Raw genomic sequence first — 27,878 nt, 5'->3', positions numbered from 1 at the left:
AATTAGTCAAATAAAAGAAAAAATGTCACGCAAATTTGATTTGATCATCTGCATAGTTTCTGTTTAACCCTTGTGCTATTCTAGGCACTCTAACATTGGGAGTTGGGTCATTTAGACCCACTAGACAGTGCTCTGAACCTTTTTTCTTCAATGATTTGTGATCTTCACTGGTGTCCATGGATTACATGAAATCTTTCCACCTTTATCCACCTTTGTCATGGCAGGGAGAACACGTCAATGTAAGGGGGGGGGTCATCTGAGATAGCACAAGGGTTAAGGCAACAACATCTCTTGTCCAAGAGCCACTGTGTACTTTTTTTGCATATTACACGGATGAAAATTGATCATACGTTAAAACCACGGAAGAAATAATAATCAAGCACGCAAGGAATCAACATATAACATGACCATGCGTGATTATTGCGCTGTTTATATGAATTTCATTAGTTATTTGTGTGTCAACTACTTGATTTGAATGTGATCTGTGCGCCGTAACCACGATCTAAAAGTGATTCATCTGTGGTTCGTGCGTCAGACATACCTAGAACGGTCGTGGAAAGCCACAAATTTGTGTATGCATCTCGCAAAAATCACATACAATTGAGTAACATTTCCTTAATAATTGCATATAACTATGTAAAATACATGTAAACTGCATAATTCTCACACTTTTGATCGGCTCAAAACCGAATTCACGTAAAGACCCGTCGACTAAAACCCTTGCAGACATCTGATATCACGCATGTGTCACGAAAGACTGACTTTTCAGACGTGGAAAACGTGCAAAACATATATAGTGGCCGTTTGACACGGCCTTAAGGTCATCTGACTTTAGTTGAAATGATTGGACACCTCAAATGAAGCACCTTGTCTCCCTCTAGTGGCGACGTTCGGTAAAGGAACTGTTAAAGCAAAATCTGGTTTGTAGAAGGAATTGTACCCAAGACAAACGTTTATTCCACAACAAACAAACAAACATTCAATTTACAGTCGTGTTTTTAATTTACAGTTTAAGCGTTAGAGGATACAAGGTCTTTATTTTATTAATAATTTAGGTTCAAGCTTGATGGTTTTTCATAAACTAACAACCACGGTCGCTTCTTTGTCTTCTTTTGCTCCGTCGACGTAAAAAAACAAGCTTCTATTTAATACATAACATTGAACACAAATGGTTGTGGTTTTTCTCCGGTTGACTAAAGTCCATCAAAAATGGGCAACTCTAGGCCCTGAGGGCAGCTGTGTCTGAATGATTTCCAGATACCCAGCCTCTACTCATGACTGATGACCTGTTTCAGGTGTTTTCAGCCGATTACAATACTCCAGCCAGAGCGGGGTTCATTGGCAAACATGCAGTCCTCGACGCCTGCAGTTGCCCATTCCTGCATGGGTGTACTCTGGTGTGGTTGTTCCGAGCTTTACTCTTAGATTTTATAAAAAGCAAACCGGCCCGATGTCAAGGCCGAACTCTTGATCTGCTTGTCCAATGTCCATGGGGGCCAAGTCCACGATGGGGAGCCTGGTAGAAGTTTGAGTCCTGTATTCGATCACTGTCTTGGCCCATTGTCCATTTGATTTCTGTAGAAAAGAAAAGTAACTAATTACAGCTATTAGTCTTTTATTAAACAAATCGGTTGGGCAGGTGGAGGACTTACCGAACAACCATCCTCGATGACGGTGTATCGCAGCCGGCTGTTGCCGTGCGCTTTAATTTCTTGGCCGTTATAGCCTTTAAGGACGAGAGCCTTCTTGAAGTTGCTGCTTTTCTCATCTTTGACGGCGACGCTGTTCTTGCAACGGTAGGTGACGTTCTGGTGCGACTCCCTGGACAAGAGCTGTAGCAGCTTCAGCTGCACCGTCACTGCGTTCTGTCGCTCCTCTTTGTTGCCGTAGAGGAACTGCACACGTCACAAACCAGGGTTAACGAGAAATGTTTGAGTCAATAAAAGTTTCCCGGACGGACTCTTACTTTAGTTCCGCCGTTAATGTCTGCGCCGAACCAGACTGGTTTGTTGGGGCTCGGGCTGGATTTTGTCCACCAGGCCTTCCCGGGAATGACGGCCTGACTGGCGGAAATGCATGTTTCATCAGATTCCATGTTGCAGAAAACCTTGATGGCATCTTTCGTGCTTCCTTGGTTTGGATCCAACCAGTACTCCCCTGTGTCAAAAACAAAAAGACGAGGTTGCAAACGTTTTACAAAAAGATGAGGCGTAAAGGAGGAACGGGAGGAGCAACAAACCGCTTTTCTTCTCGGGGTAGCACTGTTTGATGTCGCGGCATGTTTTGGCAGGGTTCTCCTTGCTTCCGTCTGGACTGCGCATGACTTGTAGGTTTCCGTTGAGAGCCTTCAAGGTGACCTTGATGCCCATGTCTGCGTTTAGAACTGCCAGGTTTTTGTTGGGCAGAGCCTCATCTCTGTTGAACTTTGGCGACGCAGGAGGATCAGCCGCCAGATCATATTCTACGTTCCCGTCTGATTCTGGATCAACAAGGTTCTCCTCGTAGTCGACTGAGTGACTAAAGAGGTCGTTCACGTTTGCTGAAGGTGGTCCTGGAGGACCGGGAGGGCCTGGAGGTCCAGGTTCACCAGATGGACCCTGATAAAGAAAAAGATTTGAATTTGTTGAGCTTTCTTCTGATCATTTCTACAAATTTTTCCTTGTCACAGTTGACCCTTTATGAATGAAAGGGCCCCACCAAGACGAACCAATCAATGGAAGTTGAGCAACTTAGACTTCAAAGAATACTAATTCACCTGTTCTCCGAGGTCTCCGCTGCTTCCTCTGCTCCCTGGAGGACCCATCGGTCCAGGTTGTCCAATGATGCCCTCATTTCCTGGAGGACCTGTGACTCCTGGGGGCCCCTGTGTGGAAATAAGAAAATGGATTTATTTGAAGATAAGTTTTTTGTGGGTTTTAGTTTTTTTTGATGAATTACCCTAAGTCCAGCTGGTCCGACTATTCCTTTTTCTCCTGTGTCTCCTGTAGCTCCCTGAAACAGAAAAGTTTCCATTTTGATACTTTGACACAATGTTCAAATGCACTAATCTAACCGCTCTGATCAAGAAGAGATGACCAATACAAAAAAGTAACTAAATTGAACATGTCTGATATTATGTGTCAGTTAAAAAAAACGTCTTACAGTTATTCCTGGCAGACCTTGAAGTCCAGTGAAGCCTCTGTGTCCTTTCTGACCTCTTTCTCCTTGCTCTCCCGCTCCTCCTTTCTCTCCCTGTGGTCCTTGAGGGCCCTAGAAGCAGACAGTTTGGTCAGAACAAGATCCTAGTTTAACCTTTAACTACAAAAAAGAAGGAATTGTCTTAGAAAATTTGTTTAGTTAGAAAAGAAAACTGACTTACCACTTTGCCCCGCACTCCTGGTTGCCCCTGGGATCCAGGAGGGCCTCTGGGACCCTAAATAAAAAAAAAACATGGAGATATTTAACTGACAGTTCACATGAATACACAAAAAAAGGGATTTGGAAACATACTTTTTCGCCTCTTGAACCTGGACCACCGGTAGTTCCCACTGGTCCCTCGTTACCTGGAGATCCTGGACCACCAGGAAGACCCTCTGGGCCAGGTTCCCCTCTTTGTCCCTACAAAAGTATCAATTATCAATACATGTAGGAGCAAACCTAGTGTTGGAAGGGAGTATTAAAGTGAAAGGAAAGGTATTTATAGATCACATGCAGGCCTCACCCTTTCTCCTACGAGACCGTCTTTACCAGGGGGTCCCTCTGCACCAGCAATACCCTGTATGAGCATAAACGCCATCCAAAATTTATCAGATGATCATCATCTAAAACATCACAGCACAATTATCTGTAAATTATAGATAAGAATCTTAACAGTAGAGTGCTGTGTCATCTGCAAAAAGGATTTTCTACATTTTTCAAGCTAACGTAGGTAAATGGGTCAATTGCTCCATGCATGGGTCACAGGTGTCCCCGAATTATGTGCTTTATACCTTCACCAAAGCCTAGGACCAAGCACATTTGAAATTTCAAACCTCAGAGCCAGCGTCTCCTCTTGGTCCACTAGCTCCAGGTAAGCCGATTCCACCAGCTGGGCCCTTACCTCCTGATGCCCCAGGAGTTCCTGGTTTTCCTGGAGGACCCTGACAGGCAGATAAACAGAAAAGTTTTCTCTCCTACTTAATTTCAATGATGAGTTGAGATTGAGATGTTTTCTGGAAAAAAATATTCGACAGAATACATACAGCAGGACCAGGCAGTCCCACTAGACCTTTCTCCCCTCTGGGTCCAGGTTGACCTACAACTCCTCGCTGACCTGTGGCACCAGGGGGACCTGGAGGCCCATCAGGGCCCTGACATAAATAGACATGAGCAGATGAGTAATGGAAAATGTACTTCCTGAATAAAAGTTGCTTCCTTTCTGTGTTTTACCGGAGGTCCATCTTCTCCAGACTCTGCTTTTTCTCCTGGGCTGCCCGGTAAACCTGGAGTTCCACTCTCTCCCTTACGTCCTGGAGCTCCATTTTCTCCTCGAACACCTGAAGGACCCCTTTTTCCTGGTTCACCGATTGGTCCTGCTGCACCAGCAGCACCCTAAAACACATAAATGCACAGAACTCAGCAGAGTTAATGATTGAGTTTGAACAAGAGTTGGTAGACGAAGATGCTCTTGGCAGCAATTTAGCTTTATGTCATAAACTGCACCAACACTCCTTGTGTGCATGACCTGTTTGTATTTACTATGATATAGATGTTTGTTTTTTACCAGTCATTTTTCAAGTCCAAACCCAAGTGTTTGGTTGTAAATTAAGTCTCTAGTTTGGGCTCAAGTCAACTACAACCAAATACCAAAAGAACTAGTATGGTTCCAGGAAGGTCTCAAGTCTTAGGTCCAAAGTTCAAATTAAGTCTGAAGTTGTGAATCTAAGTCAAGTCTCTGGGTTTTATGTCATAAGCCTAAGTCAAGTTTGATGTCCTTGGTTGTTAGTTCAAGGGAGGGGTCTTAAGTCTTGGGTCCAAGTCCAAACCAAGTCTCAAGTCCAGAGTGGTAATTGTAATTCCAGTCTGGGGTAATTGACATAAGATTGAATCTCAATTCTAAAGACTTTATTTGTTGGTGTAAAGTGGTCTCAAGTCTTGGTTCTCAAGTCCAAACCAAGTCTCAACACTTAAGTAATAATTCTTGAGTCATAGTTCTAGGTCATAAACTCAAGTCAGGTCTCACATCTTTAGTTGTTGGGTAAAAGAGGATCTCAAGTTTGAGCCACAAGTCATAACCAAGTCTAAAGCCTAGAGTCCTAATTTCAAGTCAAGTCTCCGGGTTTCTTTTTTTAAATAATAAACTCAAGTCACGTTTGAAGTCTTTAGTTGTATGTTCAAGGGGTCCCAAGTCCTAACCAAGTCTAAAGTCTACTTGCTGACACCAATTTTTTAGAAAATGTTCCTCTCCTAGAATAGTTCGAACATGAAAGGTAAGACATGTTCTGATCTAAGTTCCAAACCAACTCACAAGAGCACCGGGTGGCCCAACTCCTCCAGGCAACCCAGGGAAACCAGGAGATCCCTGTAGAAAGACCACACTTGTGTTAGAGTAGCCAGGACCATAACATTTGTTTGTGAAAATGTCCTAGAACTGGACTGTTCAGGGCTTCAGGTGGAAACTCACAGCTTGACCCTGCGTGCCTCTGCCCCCTTTTAGCCCCGTCACACCAACAGGTCCCTTAAAAAAAACAAAAGAACAGTTTCATTGGCAAAATTAACGTGTCTTTCCTTAATGTTTCTTTTAAACAATTTTCAACAACTTGTGATCCATAAGGGGAATTGGGTACTTTTGAGTTTTTGATCTACCTGAGTCCCTGGTTTCCCAGCCATCCCCTGTGGTCCAGGTGCTCCTGCTTCTCCCTTTAGACCAGGCTCTCCTGTTTCACCTTTCACACCAGGTTGACCATCCGGACCCTAAAAAAGGAATAGAGTAAGAACTTTTTCCAATCCTTTGGTTTATCTTTTTTATATTCCTTTGGATTCTTTGTCTTTTACTTACAGGAGGTCCAGGGAAGCCAGCTGGGCCAATTGGACCCGGTTCACCAGTAGAACCCTGTTTATTTCACACAAATGATGAGACTCAAGAAAAGGGTGGAGATAAGATAAGCCACTAATATTATTGCAAATTCATATTCTACTGACAGGAACTCCTCTTGTGCCTCGACGACCTGTAGGACCCGGTGGACCTGTTTCCCCCTAAAACAAAAAATGAAAAAACCCAATAATATGGTTTTAGTGTTTCAACCTCACCTAACGTGTTTCAATGAGATGAAAAATAACTGCTATGTCTTTGCGCTAACACTAGTTTTTACTCAGGGTTGAAGTCAAACCTTGTCTCCGTTTGGTCCACCAGGGCCAATAGGACCGACAGAACCAGGAAGACCCTATTTTAAGGAAACAAGTGCATGAATGTTATGACCAATTTGGAGAAATAGAAATGTCTTAATAGCAGGAGTCAACTCACTCTTGGACCATCAGCGCCTGCTTTTCCTTCAGGTCCCTTTTCTCCAATAGAACCCTGTTGGAGAGAAAATTATTTTAAGTCCCTATTTATCTTGTCCACCTATGAAAAAGCTGCTCTTTTCTCAAACGAACCGCATCTCCTTTTGGACCTGAGGATCCTGGTATCCCTCTTTCCCCTGACATCCCCTGAAGCCCCGGTGCTCCTGGCTCTCCATCAGCCCCCTTGGGACCTGGGTTACCCTGAAGTTGAAAGAAAACGTGTTACAAGACTCAAGTTTTCCTTTACTAAGTCAGTGGTATCATCGCTGTGACACCTTTGGACCATCTGGTCCTGGTCCCCCTGGACTCCCTTTGGGTCCCTGCAGTCCATTAGGTCCAGTTTCACCTCGTTCCCCTGATGGTCCTCTTTCTCCCTTTAAGGACAACCAAGATGTAAAGACAGAATTGCACAAGGAAGTTTTTCTATCCTGATGTGCAAAAACCATAAAGTTGAGTTGACTTACTCTTGGACCAGTGGCCCCTACAGCACCAGCTTCTCCAGCAAGACCCTAAAAAATAAACAAAATTTAGCGTAAGATGAACTTCAATCCATTGGAAGACAATTGGATGATCAGTGGGACCATTTAAATGAAAAGAAAGACAGGATTGATATGGGTTACTGCATTTTACCTGATCACCAGGTTTTCCAGACTCTCCAGGGGGTCCTGGTGGTCCAGGCAAACCCTAAAAAATATCAACCAAATTTTAGCGAAATAATTTGATCTTCGTATTAATCCCACTGATTTTTTTTTTTGACCATAGGATTGTAGAGCACGTTAAGCAAAACAACTGTCACAATATGTGTTATAACTACACTACCCAAAATATCAAGGGACCTCCTAACTCCTCAAACATCATTGGGAAGCTACTTGGGAAAAACTGTTGGTATTAGAAGTGTTAGATTTTGAAACGCATTAGCATCGCAAGCCCGCAAAAGTGACATTTCTCTGTGGTTTGTACATTTTTTAGCCAGAACATTGTGACAAATTAAATACATGAATGAAACGATATAACATATGATATGACTATATAAGGAAAATGGGCAGGGTTAACAAAACAGCCCCGTTGTCAAGGAAATTCAAAAATTTACTTTTGCTGATTGTTCTAATGGTGACACGGACCTGTTCGTTACCCCTAGGTGACCAAAATATAAAATGGTTGCTATGGAGATAAAACCAACAGAAAACTCGCCATTTTGAAAAAAGTACTTTTTTCATGAATTTGTGACATGCAGCTCTGACCAGGGTGGCAAAGGCAGGGGGGTAGAGTGAGGGGCCTTAAGCAGCCACTCAGCCGGTGAGGGTGTGGTAAAGGGGGGGTGGCAAAGGTGGGGACTGGGGCCATTTTTTTGTCTTTACTAAACAATTAATGTTATCATTCAATTCAGCTAATCTAATTGACGTTTTTTTTATCCTTTTTTCAGTTTCTTTAGGTTTTTCTGATTTAACTCTTTGATTATGCCTTATTTGACATGACTTGGGTTCTAGTTTAGTTCGAGTCAGTTAGTTCTGAGGCAAGATGATAGTCATTATTCAGTTTAACATCTCATTTGTTTGAAATATTCCTGAAAGGGTGATTCGAACTCCAATCGGCGACACCTTGAGCTCAAGAGGTACGTCTACCTGGAAACCGCTGATCCCTTGAGGTCCTTGTTCGCCTCTTTTTCCCGCAAGGCCCTGGCCAAAAATAAACATGGCATAATGTGAGCAGACCATTCCAAATTTATATTAAAGAGATGCTCTAGCTTGGTAGCACTTACAGCAGGACCAGGTGGACCAGCGGCACCTTCCTCTCCATCTTTTCCATTTGGTCCCTTAAGGAAATAATCGATATTCAGTACGTATTGGTATGTTTTTATGTTGGTAATAGGAGCAAGACTAAGAAAAACCACTGAATGTGAATCACCCTTTGACCTGGAGGTCCTGGACTTCCAGCTTCTCCAGCCTTTCCGGCGTCACCCTACATTAAAACAGGTTCATGGACACGGAAGTCTTTCTACAGCCTTTTTGAAAATATTACCCCCAAAAGGGAAATTTGAAAGAATCTTAAACAGTTATCCTGTATACTGACTGCAAAGCCCTTTGGTCCTGGCAGGCCCATCGTTCCAGCAGAACCTCTATTTCCAGCAGCTCCAGCCGGGCCTGGTTTACCATCTTCTCCTGCCAAACCCTGAAAGATGGGAGTCGGAATAAAGGACACTGAAAAAATCTCCTGGCAAATGTTTCTGCGTACCATTTGTCCTGGTCCTCCCTCTGCTCCCTGAGCTCCAATTGGGCCTGCCAGACCCTGTAGAATAGAAAGTATTAAAAATCAATGTAACCAAAACCTTTATTTAAAAAGGTTTGTCTTTTCTTATTAAAAGCAAGATAAAATGTCTTAAATAAAAACATAATTTACATTTGTGGCAATTTTAAGAGTTTGAGATTCTTATTTAAACTCGATCACTTTGTGTTGACAACTCTGAATTTCTCTGTCAGTTATACCCGAGCTCCAGTTAAACCTGGCTCTCCATTGCGTCCCGGGTCTCCAGACAGGCCTTTGGCACCACCAACTCCTGGCAGCCCTCTTTCACCCGGGGCTCCCTGTTTGTGGCAAAATCCAAACACTCAATACAGCACAGAGGGACCGCGACAAAAATTTGAACCACCGACCGTTCCCCACCTTCTGGCCTGGTAGACCATCGGAGCCGGGGAAGCCTCGATTTCCAGGTGCTCCCTGAAACAAACCAAATTACCTGGGTCCGGTTTGACGCTCATAGTCCATAAATACCTGTGAAAATCAGTTGACTCACAGTTTCTCCAGCTGGTCCTGGAGGTCCAATGGATCCAGCATCACCTCTAGGACCTCGTTTTCCATCTTCTCCCATTAGACCTATTGGACCAGGAGTACCATGCTCCCCCTACATCAAACGACCAATTCTTCAGTCATTTACCGAATAAATAGAACATGTATCGTAAGTTTTTGCTGGGGTTTTTTGCGTCCATACTCGTTCTCCCTTCATTCCTGGTTCTCCCTTCAATCCGGGAACTCCCCCATCACCCTATGAATAGAGATCAAAGATCCTGAACTTCAAGAACTAATAATATTTGAAATTCTTAGAAAAGTTTTTCCCACGGGAGAAAATACGTTAAAAGGAAACAATAACTACCAATTGTCCTTTTGCTCCTGGTGCTCCAGTGGATCCTTGAGGTCCAGGAAGCCCTGCAGCGCCCACCAATCCTGGTGGACCCTGGACACCTGCGATACCCTTTGTAAAAAATATCAAGCCCCTTTGTTAATATCAACTAAACACTTTAGTAAAACTCAATCGGCAACAGGTTTAGGAACTTGTTTGTGGGTTTTACTCAAAAGTGCCAAAGACTTACCGATGACCCACGTGGACCTGGAGATCCATCAGCCCCGGCAGCCCCCTGTGCAAAAGCAACAATATCAACCATTCATTCATTCATTCATTCATTCATTCATTCATTCATTCATTCATTCATCTTCTTAACCGTTTTATTCCCTTTCGGGGTCACGGGGTTGCCGGAGCCTATCCCGGCCACTTGGGCGTAGGCAAGGGCATCGCCTACGCCCATATCAACCAAATGAGCAAAAGTCCTCCATTTTGGCTGGTGAAATAATGAAACTGCTACACACTCGCTGCCCCGTTGGTCCTGATGGTCCGACCCGTCCAGCATCACCCCTGGGTCCCTGTGGTCCCAGAATTCCTCTGACTCCTGCAGGTCCTGGTTCACCCTGATGACAATGGGATCACATTTAAAAACCATCAAGTTTCCCTTCAAAATAAAAAAGGTTTCTGTTTTTTTGTACTTGTATGGTAACATTATGTGTATTACTACATTTGATGCTGTGGGTATGTCTGTTTATGATTATGAGAAATTATAATGTCAATAAGATAGCATACTTCCCTTTTGTTTATTTTCTAATCAATCTTTGAATACATATCTTAAATGAATCTGATATAAAATATATAATTATTTTGATAGAGACAATTGTGACAGTTATGGGTAGAACTGGGATGCTAATGTCTGTTAGCTAAAAAAGAAAAAGAAACCGTGGTTGGAATCTGGATGCTAATATTGGTTAGCTAAGAAAGAAAAAACTGTGCTTATGGCCAAAGCGGATGTTATTTAGCTTAAATGGTAAATGGTAAACAGCGTACACCTGTATAGCGCTTTCTACTTTCCTCAAATAAATAAAACAGTCCATTGCTACTAATGAGGATGGAGCAAGCATAGCACAAGGAACTTTAACTAGATTTTAGTCAATTTTGGTTTAGTACGTATGCCCACAGTTAATAAAAAAAAACGTGAAGATAAAATAATGTCGCAAAAGGAATTAGCTTGAAGGTTAGCTAACTGCTAACACCAAGTTGAACAAAAATGCCAAAGCGCTGGACGTTTTTAGTCTACCTGCCAGACATGTTTACTGGACATCTTGGCTATGATGCAAAACAAAGACTCTAACAGACTGGTGTCTTTCCTAGATGTAGAGTTTTTTGGTTCCAACAGTTTACTGTGTTAGCACAGCTGGTACCACAAGTCAACAGAACCAAACTTGTGCCAGTTGGGTTGAGCAAATGTTTTACAGCTATGAAGAAATTGTTTAAGCCTGTATTGTAAACCCAGAGTACAATAACTTTGAATCAAAGTGTAAACTCTCACCTTCATTCCGGGGTTACCGGGATATCCTGGCAGACCTGGGATTCCAATTGGACCCTGGAATTAAATTGACTTTAAGGAAATATAATACATTCTTGATAGTTCCTGGGTGTGGCACACAGAGTCCTGTAGGCATCGGGACTCTGTGTGTTGAGCCTGGGGACCGTGCACTGGAGTTGCAGGGATTGTGTCCAGGTTCTGACATGACCCATCCATTACTTATTCGTGGTGTTACAATGCTGTTTTAACCCTTTTGCTATCTTATGGGGTCCAGATGACCCCACCCTTACATTGACGTGTTCTCCCTAGCATGACACAGGTGTATAAAGGTGAAGAGGATTTCATGTAATCCATGTAAACCAGTGAAGATCACAAATCATTGAAGAGAAAAGGTTCAGCACACTGTCTAGTGGGTCTAGATGACCCAACTCCCAATGTTAAAATGCCTAGGATAGCACAAGGGCTAATTGGCCAGACACACCTGAACCATGTAATCAGTCATGGATATCTGGAGATCATGCAGACACAGCAGTCCTCGAGGCCTGTAGTTGCCCATCCCTAGTCTTAAGGGACATTTGTCCCAAATTTAGTACCTTTTCTTGGACAATCAGAGAGAACATAAGACCTTTGCTAATAACTTGTTTTTTATTTTGGTTTCCGACAAAAATGAACACACTTGTTGTCTGTTACATAGAAACTTTAAACAAAGTTCTTACCATTGGGCCTGGTTTGCCAACATCGCCTGGTGTTCCTTGTTTACCCTGAGAGACGAGTACAAAAAGTATCTTCATTCCAACAAATGTTTGGACATTTTTTTGCTTTTCTTTCTCCTGTATTATAATTTCTTTCATACCACATGACCAGTTGGTCCGATTCTCCCTCTTTCTCCCTGTAACCCAGGTGGTCCCTAAACAAGAAGGCAAATTTATATCATCTATGAGGCTAAATAACAGCTTTGTCATAAGTGACTGGTCCTCGGGCGGTTCCTTACCTGTGGACCAGGGGCTCCCATTGTCCCAGGGGCACCAGATTTGCCCTACAAATCGTGAAAATATAAGTCTATAAATGGACGTTTTCATAGGTTTGTAGATCTTGTCAAGCCCTTTGATTCTTTTATAAAAGAAAATCACTTGACGTCAATGGAGGATCTTTGCGTTAACATAACTTTGAGTACTGAGAGTCAACAAAACTTCATGACATGAAGAGACCAGCTCCATACCTTCAATCCCACCACTCCAAGTTCACCTTTTGGCCCTTGAGGTCCAGCATTTCCCTGTTGGTTTTAGTTGAATTCAGATCGTGGTGTTTCTCCGTGTAGCTCTATTCTTGACAAATCTGGACTTACCTTAGGCCCTTTCAGACCTCTGTTGCCTGGAAGTCCTGGGAAGCCTCTAGGACCCTGCGTTCACACGAAGAAATCGTGTTGGGGTTTGTTTGATTTGACTAAAAAGTCCACAATTACCACACAAAAACCTGGGATCCGGGATTTCCTGGTTCTCCTGGTGCACCATCAGGTCCAGGCTCTCCCTGACCAACAAAAATGAACATTTTTGGTTGTCAAAGATTCTCTTTTCATATGTAAATGAGGCTTGACTGTGTAGATGAGGTTCAGACTCACATCTCGTCCAGGTTTTCCTGGTGCACCATCAGGTCCTCGATGGCCTGGTTCCCCCTACAAAAGGAAAATAGTAAAATGACTTTAAGTTTTTCCTTTGTTGAGAGGTAAAGAGGCACATTTCTGGCACAAAATAACCATTGTACCATTGGTCCAGGTTCGCCAGCTTCTCCAGGAATTCCCTGACCCCCAGTTGGACCCTAACCAAAGGTATCAACAATATTTCAATTGAAGTTTAAGAGCTCAATGTTAAAAGATCCTGGGAAACTTTGGGGAAACTGAGAATTTTTCATACTTACAGATGAACCGGGTTCACCTGGAGGACCTCTTGGTCCCGCCTCACCCTGCAACGCAACGCTGTTGGTTATGAAGAAACACACAAGCTTTGAAGGTGGGAAATTTGTTTGTGGCTCAACTCACTCTTGTATCAGTTAGCATCCCAATTGGACCTGACTTCTCACTGAAGCCCGACACCATCTGCATCGCAACGTTACCCTTGTAGAAAGACATTATCGGAAACCAGCTTAAGTCTTCCCTTTTTACTTCTTTGGAGGGTATTTGTTGAACAGACAGTAAAAGTAACTCACTCCAGGAGGCACATGTTCACCAGGGGATCCTGGTCTTCCCGGATTTCCTGGCACACCGGGCTCACCATCAAAACCAGGGGGTCCTTGAAATCCCTGCAGTTTTCAAACAAATCCAACAAAGATGAGTGGGGAAAAAAAGAAATTTGCTGAAAAATGGTAGGTAATTCACAATTTAGCACCGCCCTTTTTTTGAAATTGAGGTTTGAATTTTAAAATATTGAGTAAATCGGTTTATTTTTCTATTTTAAATATTTGGCCTTTTGATAACTACCTTTTAAAACCAGCTAAGTAGATTGTGGGTTCAAATCCTTGTTTTTGACAAAGAATTTCTCAGAAGACCACTGGAGGCTTTTATGACAAGGAAGAAATTTCCCCCTTAAATCATGCTTTCAAAAATGTTACGCTGTTTTTGTTCGTTTTTTATAAATTTTACGTGTGTACTCTCTGATGTCACAACTTTTGATTATTTTTTTTCTAGTTATTTGTTTTTTGGTTGCAAATTTTGCATTTTTTTATAGACAGGTAGGTGGACCCATGAGCAAATCCAACAAACACCAACTTCACAAATGTTTTTAAGTCCCGCCCATTTTACAGTGCAGATTCCAAAGAGTGATGTTGACAATGTCCAGTTTACATAGTGGGTGTCTGTGGATCAGACTATGTTGTCAATATTAAGTAAATACATTTTATTTTACTATATTTGTAAAGTTGTTGTTTTTTAATTTAAGAATATACTTTCCAAAATATGCAGTGGGGGATTTTGTAAAGTATGCAAAGACCTAACTAAACCAGATTGCTGCAAAGGTCAAATAAACCAGATTTTTACTGAGCACATTGTATTTGTAAAGGTTTTTTTGTGTGTGTGTGTGGAAAATTTAGAAAAATTCTCCAAAACATTTAGAGAACAAAATTTTGTAATGTTTTTATTCATTTTTTAAATTGACGCACATTGGTATAAAGGTCAAATGAAGCACAATTCGGTTAAGTCTGATGTTTGTGAATATTTTTGTTATTTTTTGTAAAATTAAAGAATATTCTCAAAAAGTTTTTTTTTTATTGCTATAAAGGTACAAAGAGGGTTTGCTGTTTTTTTGTTATTTTGTTTACTTTGGCATGGTTAGCAGCAGAGGCGGAGTTTCGGAGAGGCAAGGGAGACAGCTGCCCCCCCCTCCCCCACTTGTCAGCCTACCGGTTGAGTAAAACTTAATAAAATTAATGTCAGATTTAAAAAAAAGGCATTTTTTAAAGCATTTTACAGATAACAAAAGCAATATTCATAAATCAAATCTTGAGCCCCTCTAACCTTTGGCTCCGCCCCTGTGTTGCTTTAGCCAGCCGATCTGGGCCGTCAGCGCCACGGCCTTAGCCAAAATCCGCACTGTTGTTCTAAACTCACCCGTCTGCCTTTGAAGCCTCTTGGTCCGGGGTGTCCCTGAGATCCCGGAGGACCCTGAACAGTGAAAGAAATCCTTTCAAAATAAAAGCCTAAAAATTTAAACCCATTTTAAATCTGTAAAATGATTAAGCAAAGTTCAATTTAGTCCAATCTTAAAGAGTTCTTTTAAATATATATATATACAAAATTAAACCACATGAACAAAAGAATTGGTGACTAACCTGAGGTCCTGGAGACCCGGGGTTCCCCTCCACCTACAAAATAAAGTTGTTTATTTCTGGACTATGAGCCTCAAAATACTTTCCTGCATAAGATATACTTACATATGGGATATCACCGGGTTCTCCTTTTTGCCCCTACAAATACAACGATCAATTTAGTGATCAATTATCTGGTTTCACATCTAAAAATGTTGTTGTGAAAATCAGCCGCTTACCTTAAAACCCATTAATTCTGGGACAACAGAAGGACAAAAAGTTCAAAATGGGTTTGGTTGAACTCAAAATGTTCCAAAGTTACTTATATTTATCGTACCGATCCTCCTGCTAGCGCTGGCAAAGTTCTCACACACCGGGCAGCACTCGCCCTCCGGCGTGACGACCTTTTCGCAGCCCATCACCCCTTCACACTGGATTTCATCGCAGATCGCGACGCCGTGGTCACAGATGCAGACGCGACAGGGCGACGGCTTCCAGATATCGTTGTGACTGAAGACTTCCCCGTCGACGGTGCAGCTTTCCTCTCCCCTCTCATCTGCACCTAAAAAATACGGTGAAATTCATAAAGAGGGTCCTTTGCTGCTCAGTTTAACTATGTTAATACACAGAAGGGGTTCTATTTTAACGTAATGTAAGTGAATCTTTTAAATACAAAAACATTTATTGTACATTTTTTTGTCTTTAAGGGGCCGTGTCTGGGTCTCCCTGTGCCTGTCCCCAGCCCGGATAAATGTGTCAAGAAGGACATCCGCAGTAAAAATCCGGCCACCTTTCAGCTTTTCTGATTCGCTGCGGCGATCCCTGAAGGGACAAGCCAAATGACGAAAATGTGTATTTTTTGTTTTTTTGGATTGCCATACATCGTCAAAAAATCTTTTTGCACCTTTTTGTTATTGTTAATTGCAATATTAATAATAAATTTGGTGTTAAAAGATTCTATAAAAATTATAAAATTGAACTCCACCGATACACAAAAGCCACTTTTTTTTTTTAAAATAAGAATAACAAAAATTGATCAAAATAAAATAAAAGTGTTAATCTGTCTCCTTTAAGTTTGAATTTATTCTAATTTGGAAAATATTTTGTCAGTTTTTTTCAACGTTTTTCTTAAAATGTTAAATTTGTGCAAATGGTTTAAAGAAAATAGCCCTAAATTTGATTTGCTTTAAACCTTTAACACCTGAGACGTCGCCGGCGACGCCTAAATACCACACTTTGACGTGGCCGATATGCAACACAAATGTCCTGTAAAGTGTTGCACAAAGACACAAAGCCTCTTCCCTCTACGACAAATCCACTTGAATTACGTTAATTGCATCAATGGTTGTAGAGTTACGGTAGCTGAAAGAAAGTAAACACTGAAGCTAAAGCTCTGGTGTAAAAGGGTTTAAAACCTGTGGGCTGAGAATTTCATGAAATCATCTTAATTTTTCTCAAGATTTATATTTTAACAATAGTTTTTGTTTTTGATGAGATGGTAAAGTAGTGAAGCAGTGATTCAAAGAAACAGTAACTGTGTTTCCATCACACATATGAGCAAAACTTTATGGAAATTCCAGAAAAGTGGCAAAAACACAATTTCACTATTACACTGTTTCCAATATTAATAATAATAATTCACTTTATTTCAGACTCAGATGCGGTCCATAAAAGAAGACACATAGATAGTTAAAAAAGGAATAAATAGATAAACAAATAAAATTAAAATAAATACAGTTTACACCATTAAAAAATAGTAAAATCTCTGTGCCCAGTATTTCCTCAAGGTGGAGGTTTGGCAGCAGGAGCTTCTTTTGAGATCAGACAAAGACCATGATCAACATTTTCTTTAGTCACAAGAGGTGGTATATTTGCCTCATCTAAAGAGAAGACGGCTGGTATGTGATCTGAAGTAGTCAGATTACACAGAATATCTATATTTCTCAGAGAAGCACGAGCATCCGCAGTACAGATACAGCGGTCCAGCCATGAGGTGGAATGCCAGGCATCAAGGATATAAGTAAAGCTTGTATCAGGGAGAAGTATTCTGCTTGATAAAGTGAGATTATTTTCTTCACCAAAGAGACTAAATGATTACCAAATATTGATGAGTTATCTGAGAGATCAGCATTAAAATCTCCCATAACAAACACACATGCAGAGCTACTTTCCTCAATAAATGATTCTGTAAATGCTATTTGTGGAAGAATTCATCTTTCAATAGATTACACTCACAGGACATGTCAACATTTAGTGTTGTACATTTCATACCATCCATGTTCATTTCCAAGCCAGCAGCCCAATCAACATTAAGTCTCACAACATTAACAACAGAGTCATACTTAACATTCCAGAGGATAGCCACGCCCCCAGGAATTCTACCACGAACAATTCTTGTGCTCAGATCAGTGGTGGATTCACCAGCACCATGAAAATCAGCAATTCAGTGAAGCAGTGATTCAGTGAAGCAGTGATTCAGTGAAGCAGTGATTCAGTGAAGCAGTGATTCAGTGAAGCATTGGTTTAGTGAAGCAGTGATTCAGTGAAGCAGTGATTCAGTGAAGCAGTGATTCAGTGAAGCAGTGATTCAGTGAAGCAGTAATTCAGTGAAGCAGTGATTCAGTGAACCAGTAATTCAGTGAAGCAGTGATTCAGTGAAGCAGTAATTCAGTGAAGCAGTGATTCAGTAATTCAGTGAAGCAGTGATTCAGTGAAGCAGTAATTCAGTGAAGCAGTGATTCAGTGAAGCAGTAATTCAGTGAAGCAGTGATTCAGTGAAGCAGTAATTCAGTGAAGCAGTGATTCAGTGAAGCAGTGATTCAGTGAAGCAGTGATTCAGTGAAGAAGTGATTCAGTGAAGCAGTAATTCAGTGAAGCAGTGATTCAGTGAAGCAGTAATTCAGTGAAGCAGTGATTCAGTGAAGCAGTAATTCAGTGAAGCAGTGATTCAGTGAAGCAGTAATTCAGTGAAGCAGTGATTCAGTGAAGTAGTAATTCAGTGAAGCAGTGATTCAGTGAAGCAGTGATTCAGTGAAGCAGTGATTCAGTGAAGAAGTGATTCAGTGAAGCATTGGTTTAGTGAAGCAGTGATTCAGTGAAGCAGTGATTCAGTGAAGCAGTGATTCAGTGAAGCAGTGATTCAGTGACGCATTGGTTTAGTGAAGCAGTGATTCAGTGAAGCAGTGATTCAGTGAAGCAGTGATTCAGTGAAGCAGTAATTCAGTGAAGCAGTGATTCAGTAATTCAGTGAAGCAGTGATTCAGTGAAGCAGTAATTCAGTGAAGCAGTGATTCAGTGAAGCAGTAATTCAGTGAAGCAGTGATTCAGTGAAGCAGTAATTCAGTGAAGCAGTGATTCAGTGAAGCAGTGATTCAGTGAAGCAGTGATTCAGTGAAGAAGTGATTCAGTGAAGCAGTGATTCAGTGAAGCAGTGATTCAGTGAAGCAGTAATTCAGTGAAGCAGTGATTCAGTGAAGCATTGGTTTAGTGAAGCAGTGATTCAGTGAAGCAGTGATTCAGTGAAGCAGTGATTCAGTGAAGCAGTGATTCAGTGACGCATTGGTTTAGTGAAGCAGTGATTCAGTGAAGCAGTGATTCAGTGAAGCAGTGATTCAGTGAAGCAGTGATTCAGTGAAGCAGTAATTCAGTGAAGCAGTGATTCAGTGAACCAGTAATTCAGTGAAGCAGTGATTCAGTGAAGCAGTAATTCAGTGAAGCAGTGATTCAGTAATTCAGTGAAGCAGTAATTCAGTGAAGCAGTAATTCAGTGAAGCAGTGATTCAGTGAAGCAGTAATTCAGTGAAGCAGTGATTCAGTGAAGCAGTAATTCAGTGAAGCAGTGATTCAGTGAAGCAGTAATTCAGTGAAGCAGTGATTCAGTAATTCAGTGAAGCAGTGATTCAGTGAAGCAGTGATTCAGTGAAGAAGTGATTCAGTGAAGCAGTGATTCAGTGAAGCAGTGATTCAGTGAAGCATTAATTCAGTGAAGCAGTGATTCAGTGAAGCATTGGTTTAGTGAAGCAGTGATTCAGTGAAGCAGTGATTCAGTGAAGCAGTGATTCAGTGAAGCAGTGATTCAGTGTCCATTTCAAACACTTAAAGTGCAAAATGGTTGTATCGATAGCTTTGGCAAAGTATTTTAAACTGTTGATTGTCCATTTTTATGCCTTTTCTGACAATACTGACAACTGGACATAAACTCACAACTTGTTGATTATGTGTGCACTGCTCACTGCTTCACTGAATCACTGCTTCACTGAATTAATATTTAATTGAATTACTGCTTCACTGAATTACTGCTTCACTAAACCAATGCTTTGCTGAATCACTGCTTCACTGAATCACTGCTTCACTAAATTAGTGGCAAAAGATGATATTAACACAGAATACAATAAAAAATCAATGTGAATGTATAAGAAAAACCAGCTTCAGTAAAATATTCACCTCCAAATTCAGCCAATCTTCAAAAGTCAGGTTGCTCAAATAGAAAGGATTTAAAAAACAGAAATTATGACCGAAAAGGCTTTGATCTTGACAAAAACACCCTTTTCATTTAATGTTCTTGGCTTTCCAAATTTTTAATGTTGACCTAATCCTGGACATAAATATTAACCCACTCAAGTAATGGCTATTTGAGATACTTCCAACACAAAGGTTTAATTCACACATTTAAACTTGTTTAACTAACCTCATAAGGACATTGTCTTTTGTGAACTTTTTGTTTTTTCTCAAAGGTTTACAATTTAATTTCTAAATATCAGTCAGTGCTCTAGAGTATTGTTTTTCTATCTACTATTGATCCTTGTGTGTGTGTGTGTGTTTTAGGTTCCCATAAGGTCAGTTAACCCAGAACACGGCACACTGGCAATCCTCCACCTGATCCAGTGTGAAACCAGCTCAGTCTCAGGACCAGTTAATGTTTCCTTCTAGCTTTGGATTTTTATGATTAAAAATTAATGTTTTTATTTAGTTCACTTTGTTTTGTGACAGTACATTGCATTTTTATCAATACCACTAAGCCATCATTGTTGGGGTCAAAATATCCAAGTGACGTAGCGGATTACCTCCCGTTGGTTCCACGCTGGGAGGAGACGTGGGGGCACCAGCCGTGCACACAGGACAACACTCGCCATCTGGTACCACCGTGTTCTCGCAGTCCCCGAGGTCATCACACACCACATCCTTACACACCGCCGTCCCCTTATCGCAGTAACACAGCTTACACGGCTCTGGACTCCACGTTTCAAGGTCGGAGTAGACGTTTCCATTGTCTGTGCAGACGTCTGACAGAAAACAGAAACATGTTAGGTTCGTTCACAGAATGTAGAAAGTTTCAACCCTAAATCAGATAGTTCATAGTTGGGTTGGGTCGGTAGATTTCAAATCTAATGCCTTAGTCACGAGCATCCGTACAGGTACTGTGGGTTTTTGGCTTGTCTGGGCCCATAGACGGTTGTACACAGGTGCACAGGTCTGTCTTGCATTTCCCTTTAGAGTTCTACAGATGCCTAAAGAGACGTCATAAAAATGGAACATACCCTTGTTGTGTTTTTGGTGAATGTATCAGAAATTATTGGATCACTGAGCGTCATGCAGGTGGGCCGTATCCACCCACAGAGACAGTTGTGACTAGGGCATACATGTTTTGGTTTCTTTGCAAGTGAACCCTGGTACAGATTGCTACAGTGTGTGTATGTAGCGGACCAAAGAGTTCTAACAAGCATGAATCACAAAAGGTTTGGCAGTGAGATTTAGATGCTTATTAACCATTCAACTCCGAAACTTTAGCTCAAGTGTTGACATTCTTTTAACTGACGACCATTTTTAACTGATAATTTTTTTATTTTTAAATGTAAAAAATGTTTTTAATAAAAAATTGAAATGAAAATGAAAATATCTAATTTTTGACAAGAAGAAAAAATGTGCTGATTGGGCTTTTTTTTGGTTAATATTTACAATACGAGTTAAGTTTCCATCATTAGATTTAAGCTAATTTACTATCTTACCATTACACTAATTCACTAGCTTAACTTTGTGCTATTTTACCTGCTTCACTTTATGCTAATTCAATGTTTTACCTTTGAACTAACTCACAATCTTAATTTTAGGCAAATAACTAGCTTAACTACATGCAAATTAAGTTGCTTCGAATTTGAAGAAATCATTACTAATGGTGGAAACTTCACTTGTACGGTAAATAATTTAGCAATGAAAATTAAAAATAAAGATTTCCCAGGGCTGTCATACAGCCTGAGGCCAAACAAGGGGTCACTCAGTTCTCATCCAGGCATCAACAGAGTTCAATCTCAGTAGATCAGAAGTCGGAGACCCCTTTACTTAAGTGTCTGTCAGAGACCAGACTGCGGTTAAACTCGACAGCTCCTGGCTGTCCGTTTATCTGTCGAAGTGTCTGTTTCCAAGTTTGCAAATCATTCCTACAAAATAAAAGCGTGCCGGTTATTGCCTGACAGGAAAAGTAGACTAGGATCCAGCATTCGTGACCGCCTGCCTGTGCTACGGTAGGCACTGATTATGTAGCAGCAGTTATTTCCGGGGAAACCGCGGCAGCTGAATTATATGTTGGGTTTGGGAAGAAATTGTGGTTTGACTTTGTTGGGTAGAGCGCTTTGGGGCCACACCCCGAGGCGGGGGGCGTACCTACTGACTGCTGCTTTTTCAAGTGCCAGCCTGTGAAGCAGGTCATTTCAGCTTCAATTCACATTTATAGCGCTCTATTATCTCCACGGTAACGAGACCACTCAGAACATTATCAGATAGATGTGGTCTAAAAAAAACATTAACTATATTTATAGTGCGACTAATAATATTTTTAGCCTTAACACAAAAAAACACTAAATCCTGCTGAATAAAGAAAAAAAGGTACAGGGAACTATTTGGACCACCAAAAAAGAAAGTAGATATATGAGAGTAAAGTCATCAAATGATGAGAAAAATTCCATAAAAAATATCTTGTTCAACCCTTGTGCTATCTTAGATGACCCCACCCTTACATTGACGTGTTCTCTCTACCATGACAAAGGTGGATAAAGGTGGAAAGATTTCATGTAATCCATGGACACCAGTGAAGATCACAAATCATTGAAGAATAAAGGTTCAGAGCACTGTCTAGTGGGTCTAGATGACCCAACTCCCAATGGTAAAGTGCCTAGGATAGCACAAGGGTTAAACACAAAACATAAAACATTTATTTTCTACGTCTATTTCCTTGTGAATTTATGACATTTTGAAGCATATTCTTGTATTTTGTTAAAATTGTCAATTTTCCGTCTAATTATATACTCATAAACATTTACTTATTACTCATAATTTTGCGACTTTATTAATGAAAAATTGACTTTTTCAAGCAGTTATACAGCTTTATTCTTAAAGAACTCTGATTTTACGACTTTATGTACAAAAAAATGTCTTTCTCTCATATTTTTTCCAACTGTATTCTCAAAAAAATGTTGCCTTTTTTCTTATGATTTCACAATTTTGTTTTTTTCGAAAACCATTGACTTTTTTCGCATAATTTTACGACACAACTTAACTCTAGGAAATGTCTGTTTGTTTTTTACTGTTTTTTAATCATATTTTACAGATTTACTCATTTTCATGCATATTTATTCAAAAATACAAACAATTATTAAAAGTGATTCTGCGCTTTAATTCTCAAAGAAATTTGACTTTGTTATCACAAACTTTACATTTAAAAAATTTGACTTCTTTAACACATTTATGACTTTACTTACGGAAAACCTCAAATCTCCTGATCTGAAGATTGTATTTATGAAAGGCTTAGAATTTTTTATACATAGTTTTACTACTTTATTCTCGAACAAAGTTAACAATTTTATTAGATTTTACAAATTTGTTCACAAAAAACAGAATTTCTTTCATAATCTTACTAAGAATTGAAACTTTTTCTCATATTTGTAGACTTTATACTAAAAATAACTTTAATGAATGACTTTTTAATCACATTTTATGATTTATTTTCTTAATTTTACTATTTCAGCTTTTATTCAAGGAAAAATGTAATTTTTTTATCATACTTTTAAAACTTTATTCTCAAAAAACCTTTTTTAATAGTTGATGAATTCATTCACGGAAAACTTGGCATTTACAAAAACAATCATTTTACGCTTTTATTCTAAAACAATTTAGACTTTTTCCTCATAATGACTTTATTCAAAGTGGCTTTGGCTAAAATACTTTGTTTAAAAAATTAAATTAAATAAAAAAAAACTTGGAATATATTATCCTAATTTTACAATTTTATTAATGAAATGCTTAGAATTTTTTTCACATAGCTTTACTACTTTATTCTGGAATAACGTTAACCCTTTTATTACATTTTATAAATTTAATCATGAAAAAACGGAAATTTTCATAGTTTTACGCCAATGTTCTTGAAGAACTTTGACTTTTTTCTTATATTTTAGGACTTTATTCTAAAAAAAACTTTGACTTGTTAAGCGTATGTTACAATTTATTTACGAAGACTTGGAATGTATTCGCCTAATTTTACGAATAAGAATTTTCATTCATGAAAATCGTAGAATTTTTTTGTCATAGTTTTAAAAATGTATTCACGAAAAATTTTACGCTTTTATTTTTACATTTTTTTGACTTCTTTTATATAATTTCCTGACTTTATTATGAAAAAACTGGACTTTTTTTCTCATAATTCACGACTTTATTCTGATATATTCGTTGTTTAATATTTAAACAATATAATATATATATATAATATAGAGAAAAGTGTCATAAGTTATTTTGTAGGTTTGTCATACTTTGTTTTTCAAAAGCACAGCAATCAAACAAACACTTGAACAAAAGAAAGAAGTGAAACTACTAGATTCTGACTATGTTGTTTTAGACTTTCGACATACCCTGTTATCAAAACAGTGGGAACTGCTGGCTTATAGTGGGATAGTGGCGGTTTTCTGAGGGGATGAAACCTTTTTCACTAAAAGGTATCATAATATGGTTCTACAAAAGGATTAGTTATGCAAATGTATTCTCATTATGCAAAAAATTTAAAGAAGCAGAACCTATCCTAACTGTATTCAAAACTCTATGGAACATCAAAGACGATTGCATTTCCTTTCTTTCGATCTGAACAGTGTTTTTTTAATTACATAGAATGATTTGAAATGGCCCCATGTGTAAAGCTAATTATTAATGTTAAAATTAAGCTTCTGTGTTGAAAAAATTTAATTCAACAAGAAAATGCCACAAAAGCTTATTTTAAAATAGTATTTAAAGATAAAAGGAAAACCATTCATCTATCTTATAGAGAAAATAATTAAAGTAGTTTCCTTTTTAAATAAATTACAACAAATAAAATATATATATATTTCAGCGACATGTCAAATAAAATAACTTACATTTTTTAATACAATTGTTGACGGTTGATTTTGCTAAGCTTAGCTAAAAGCTATGCCGTCTTGTAAAGTTAATTTTATAATGCTGCCTGTAATCATATGGTAAAAATACATACAGTTGAAAAACTGTAAGCGCCTTAATAAAAACAATGACGCTGCATTTATCCATCTAAATCAACTAAACTAAATGAAATAAATTAACTCAACGTTAGCAACAATTAACATGTTAGCGTCATACATTTTTAAACCACCAAAAATGTATGCATCTCTCCTGTTGAAAAACTAAACAATTGAAAAAAATTATTATAGAAGTAGTGATTTAAATATAAATAAATCATAACATATGATCACCAAAAGGTATACGTTTGGGTAATGGTTAATTTTGTTTGTTAAGGTAATTCAAAGCTATTAGCTATCTACTATTGTAAAAAGAAAATGTATGCTTTATTTAGGAGTATTTTACATAATAAACAATAAGGGATCATTAAAAAAAGAGTTCTGCTGTAATTATCTTTTTAAATCATGCACTTAAACGTTGGCTCAGCATATGCTTGGAATTAGCTTGCTAGGTCAGACTTTTTTTAAATCATTCCTATTTTTATTAATAAATTTTGCCCAATCAGAAAAGACAATGCAAGGTTACAATTAGTGAGTGAATCACAAATGCATAATTTTCACTAGCAGACAAGCAGAATTCCCTTGTTTTTAAACTAAACAACTAAGCTAACCACTTTTGCTCATCAAAGGCCTGAAATTAGTTTGTTAGCTTCTTATATTTTTCCAACGATTCAGTTTCTGTTCTTAAATTCATCCAATCAAAAAATGATGTCAACAAAGAATTTTTACAATTAGTAAATGAATTACGAATGTATCATCACTTTTACTTTTATTAGATTAGCTGGCAGACTAGCAGATTTTTCTAGTTTTTAGAATGACAATCTAAGCTAACAACATTAGCATGATGCTCATTAGCCCATTAAAAGCTTGAGATTATCTTTTCATACATTTTTTACCGATACCTTTTTTTTATATTCTATCCAACGCAATCTAAACAAAGAAATATTACAATTAGTAAAAAAGCTATGAATGTATTATAACTTCTAGACCACGACTTTTCTCACTTTTTCCACGTATATTCACGTATGACCAATTTTCATCTGTGATGTATGCACAAAAACTTTGTAGGGGCTGTAGGACACGACCTTTTGAAATAACACAGTTTGATATTCTTTTAATATTTTGTTTCTTTATTGTATAAATGTCTTTTTATTCCATTTTTTATTGCCAGTAAACTTGAAAAACTGCATGTTTTGGCCCAATCAAATATCAGATTGGGAGCCAGATGCTGCCGCGTTTGAGGGCTCCGGCTGGATGAAAGCCTTCCACATCCAGCATCCTCTTCCCTCTGGGTGTGTCTTGTCTGCCTCTGGCCCAAAGTACGACCAAAATTAGTGGCCTGCTTTTGTCCATCCCATCCACAATGCCACATCATTATAGCCGTGGCACACAGAACCCCTTCATTCAGTCCCTGAAATAGACCGAACCGACCTCGCTTCTTCGTCACACTGAGCTGAAGCTCGCAGTGGAAAAAGTATTTTTGACTTCCGTCCTCCAGGATGCTTGAAAAAAATGTTTAGAATTTTTTTTTTTAGTCCGACCCTTTCGAATTGGGCACTTTAGGGTTTTTTTTTTAGCGTAAATATGCAATGCGAAATTAACCTTCACTTTTTCGCTGCTGCAGAAACTGGAAAGTAGGCTGTAATGAGGCCATAATAAAGCTCTGTTGGAGTGATTTTTATCTTTCTGGGCTGAACCACAAGGCTGGAGAATGTGGTTCTGTTAGAAAAAGGAGGTTTTTTTCTCTATTTGCATAAAAGTAGCATAAATTTTAGCAATAAAAATGACTTTTATTGCCAAGAAAAATGATTTTAAGAGCTGATTCCAGCAGGCCAATCCTGGACTGGATGGGTCGGACACTCACCGTTTTTGGTATCTTCTTGGCAGGTCACAGCAATCACCTGAGCCAAGGTGAGGGCCAGACATAAAGCCATCCTGGAGCTGATAGAGGGGCCCATGTCTGCACGCCAGATGTGCAGCGTCCTCAGGCGCAGCCGCCGAGAACAAAAAAAATCACAGATCCACCGACTCTGAGCTACAGCATCCAGGCTGAGGGGAGCTATCCTAGATGTAGAAGACGATGAAGTAAAACCAGGTCCCGCTTTGAGCTCCTCCGCCAAACCTCTCCCTCCTCCCTGACTCCCTCCTTCTCTGCTGTATTTGTTTTTTTTATTTTTTTTACCTCCTCCTCTGGCTCCTTTGGCTCAGAAGATGAGGCTAATTAGAGGCTGCGCGAAATAGACTGATGTAAAGTGGGAAGGAGCTTTTTTTTTTTTGCATATTCAAGGCGTCCTGTGGACAAACGTTTAATCGTAGCTCCACCTTTTCAGGTATTTTTGTGGTCTTTTTGTCACTTCGAGCAAAAAACAAGCAAATCTACGGAGCTCCGTTTCGACCAAAACTCAACACCTCTGCTGTTGGCGGTTGAAGAAGATCTGCCGAAAACCTAAAAAGTAAAAGCTTAAAAAGGGTCCAACCTATCATTTTTAAGGACTATTAAAATACATTTGGAGCCTACCTGATGTAGAGACTCTCATTTAAGTGACTTGCAAATTTTATAGGTTTAGTTTATTGCCACAAGTCGAAAGAATTTAACTTGTCGACCCATATTAGGTGTGTATCCGTTTGATGTGTTTTCCAGGCCAGACTTCTGCTGGGTCCATATTTCAGAAAGACCCCAAAATCCCGAAGGGGCTGCCCTCACAGAAGTTGACAAATGAACAGAAAAAAGCGCCAGAACTGGTCTTTCGTGGTTACGTTTCGGAGAATGCTGAGTCATTTTAGCCTCAGTTGGGTTTTTTTTTAATCAATCCCCTGTTTGAGTGAACATTTGTCTCTGTGGATGGCCTGGATTTGCCTCGCCGAACACGACAGGAAGTGTTTCAGGTGCTTCAGCAACAGACGGTGTTGTCATTAAGGAGTCAGAGAGCCATCTGGGGACGGGGCAGATGGGAAGGCAGTTCAAACAGCACTTCAACTTTTAGGGACTGCGGGGAAGAGAATGCTGGAGAACAGAGTTTGAACCACAGATCCTAAAAAAAACAACAACAAAAAACAGTGTTTCCTCGTTTATCGCACTAGTTACACTCTAAAAATAATTCTCGACAGATCCCATCTTAGGGCTAGGGGCTACAATGCACAAAAAATAAATACACATATGAGGACAAGGTCTTTTTTTTATTAAAGACTTAATTAGATTTAACAATTTACAAGAATAAATGGGTAAATTTATGCTTTGGAAAGTTGAAATTTTGCAAAAACAAGTAAAAATTTAAGAGGAAAAGTTTAATTTTGTCTAAACTAAAGTTGTACAATTTTACGTGATTAAAATCATTTGAGAAAAAAGTCTAAATCTTATTTAAGAAATCTGCACATTAATTTTCTTTATAGTCAA

The 27,878-nt window shown here is 39.3% G+C and overlaps 1 protein-coding gene across 1 annotated transcript; it reads right to left on the bottom strand.

Moving 5' to 3' along the window:
- Nucleotides 1–918: 918 nt before the first annotated feature.
- On the bottom strand, nucleotides 919–26,623 carry LOC101172057 (collagen alpha-2(V) chain). Its single transcript, XM_011481336.3, has 55 exons — nucleotides 26,349–26,623; nucleotides 20,042–20,260; nucleotides 15,316–15,540; nucleotides 15,218–15,234; nucleotides 15,105–15,137; nucleotides 15,003–15,035; nucleotides 14,782–14,835; nucleotides 13,386–13,478; nucleotides 13,219–13,293; nucleotides 13,098–13,142; nucleotides 12,945–12,998; nucleotides 12,802–12,855; nucleotides 12,657–12,710; nucleotides 12,529–12,582; nucleotides 12,403–12,456; nucleotides 12,175–12,219; nucleotides 12,037–12,090; nucleotides 11,900–11,944; nucleotides 11,187–11,240; nucleotides 10,159–10,257; nucleotides 9,885–9,929; nucleotides 9,668–9,766; nucleotides 9,506–9,559; nucleotides 9,311–9,418; nucleotides 9,181–9,234; nucleotides 9,003–9,101; nucleotides 8,752–8,805; nucleotides 8,590–8,688; nucleotides 8,425–8,478; nucleotides 8,279–8,332; nucleotides 8,142–8,195; nucleotides 7,150–7,203; nucleotides 6,984–7,028; nucleotides 6,795–6,893; nucleotides 6,613–6,720; nucleotides 6,482–6,535; nucleotides 6,348–6,401; nucleotides 6,160–6,213; nucleotides 6,017–6,070; nucleotides 5,824–5,931; nucleotides 5,642–5,695; nucleotides 5,486–5,539; nucleotides 4,408–4,569; nucleotides 4,221–4,328; nucleotides 4,011–4,118; nucleotides 3,701–3,754; nucleotides 3,490–3,597; nucleotides 3,359–3,412; nucleotides 3,142–3,249; nucleotides 2,938–2,991; nucleotides 2,756–2,863; nucleotides 2,240–2,597; nucleotides 1,967–2,157; nucleotides 1,653–1,895; nucleotides 919–1,575 (listed from the first exon to the last, which is right to left on the bottom strand). The coding sequence occupies exons 1-55, from the start codon at nucleotides 26,440–26,442 to the stop codon at nucleotides 1,429–1,431; spliced, it is 4,770 nt and encodes a 1,589-aa protein (XP_011479638.1). The 5' UTR covers nucleotides 26,443–26,623; the 3' UTR covers nucleotides 919–1,428.
- Nucleotides 26,624–27,878: the final 1,255 nt, after the last annotated feature.

This window comes from Oryzias latipes, chromosome 2 (genome assembly GCF_002234675.1).
Source record: "Oryzias latipes chromosome 2, ASM223467v1".
Taxonomy (NCBI): domain Eukaryota; kingdom Metazoa; phylum Chordata; class Actinopteri; order Beloniformes; family Adrianichthyidae; genus Oryzias; species Oryzias latipes.
The sequence above is the reverse complement of the archived record's forward strand: the minus strand, read 5'-3'. Positions and strand labels throughout refer to the sequence as shown.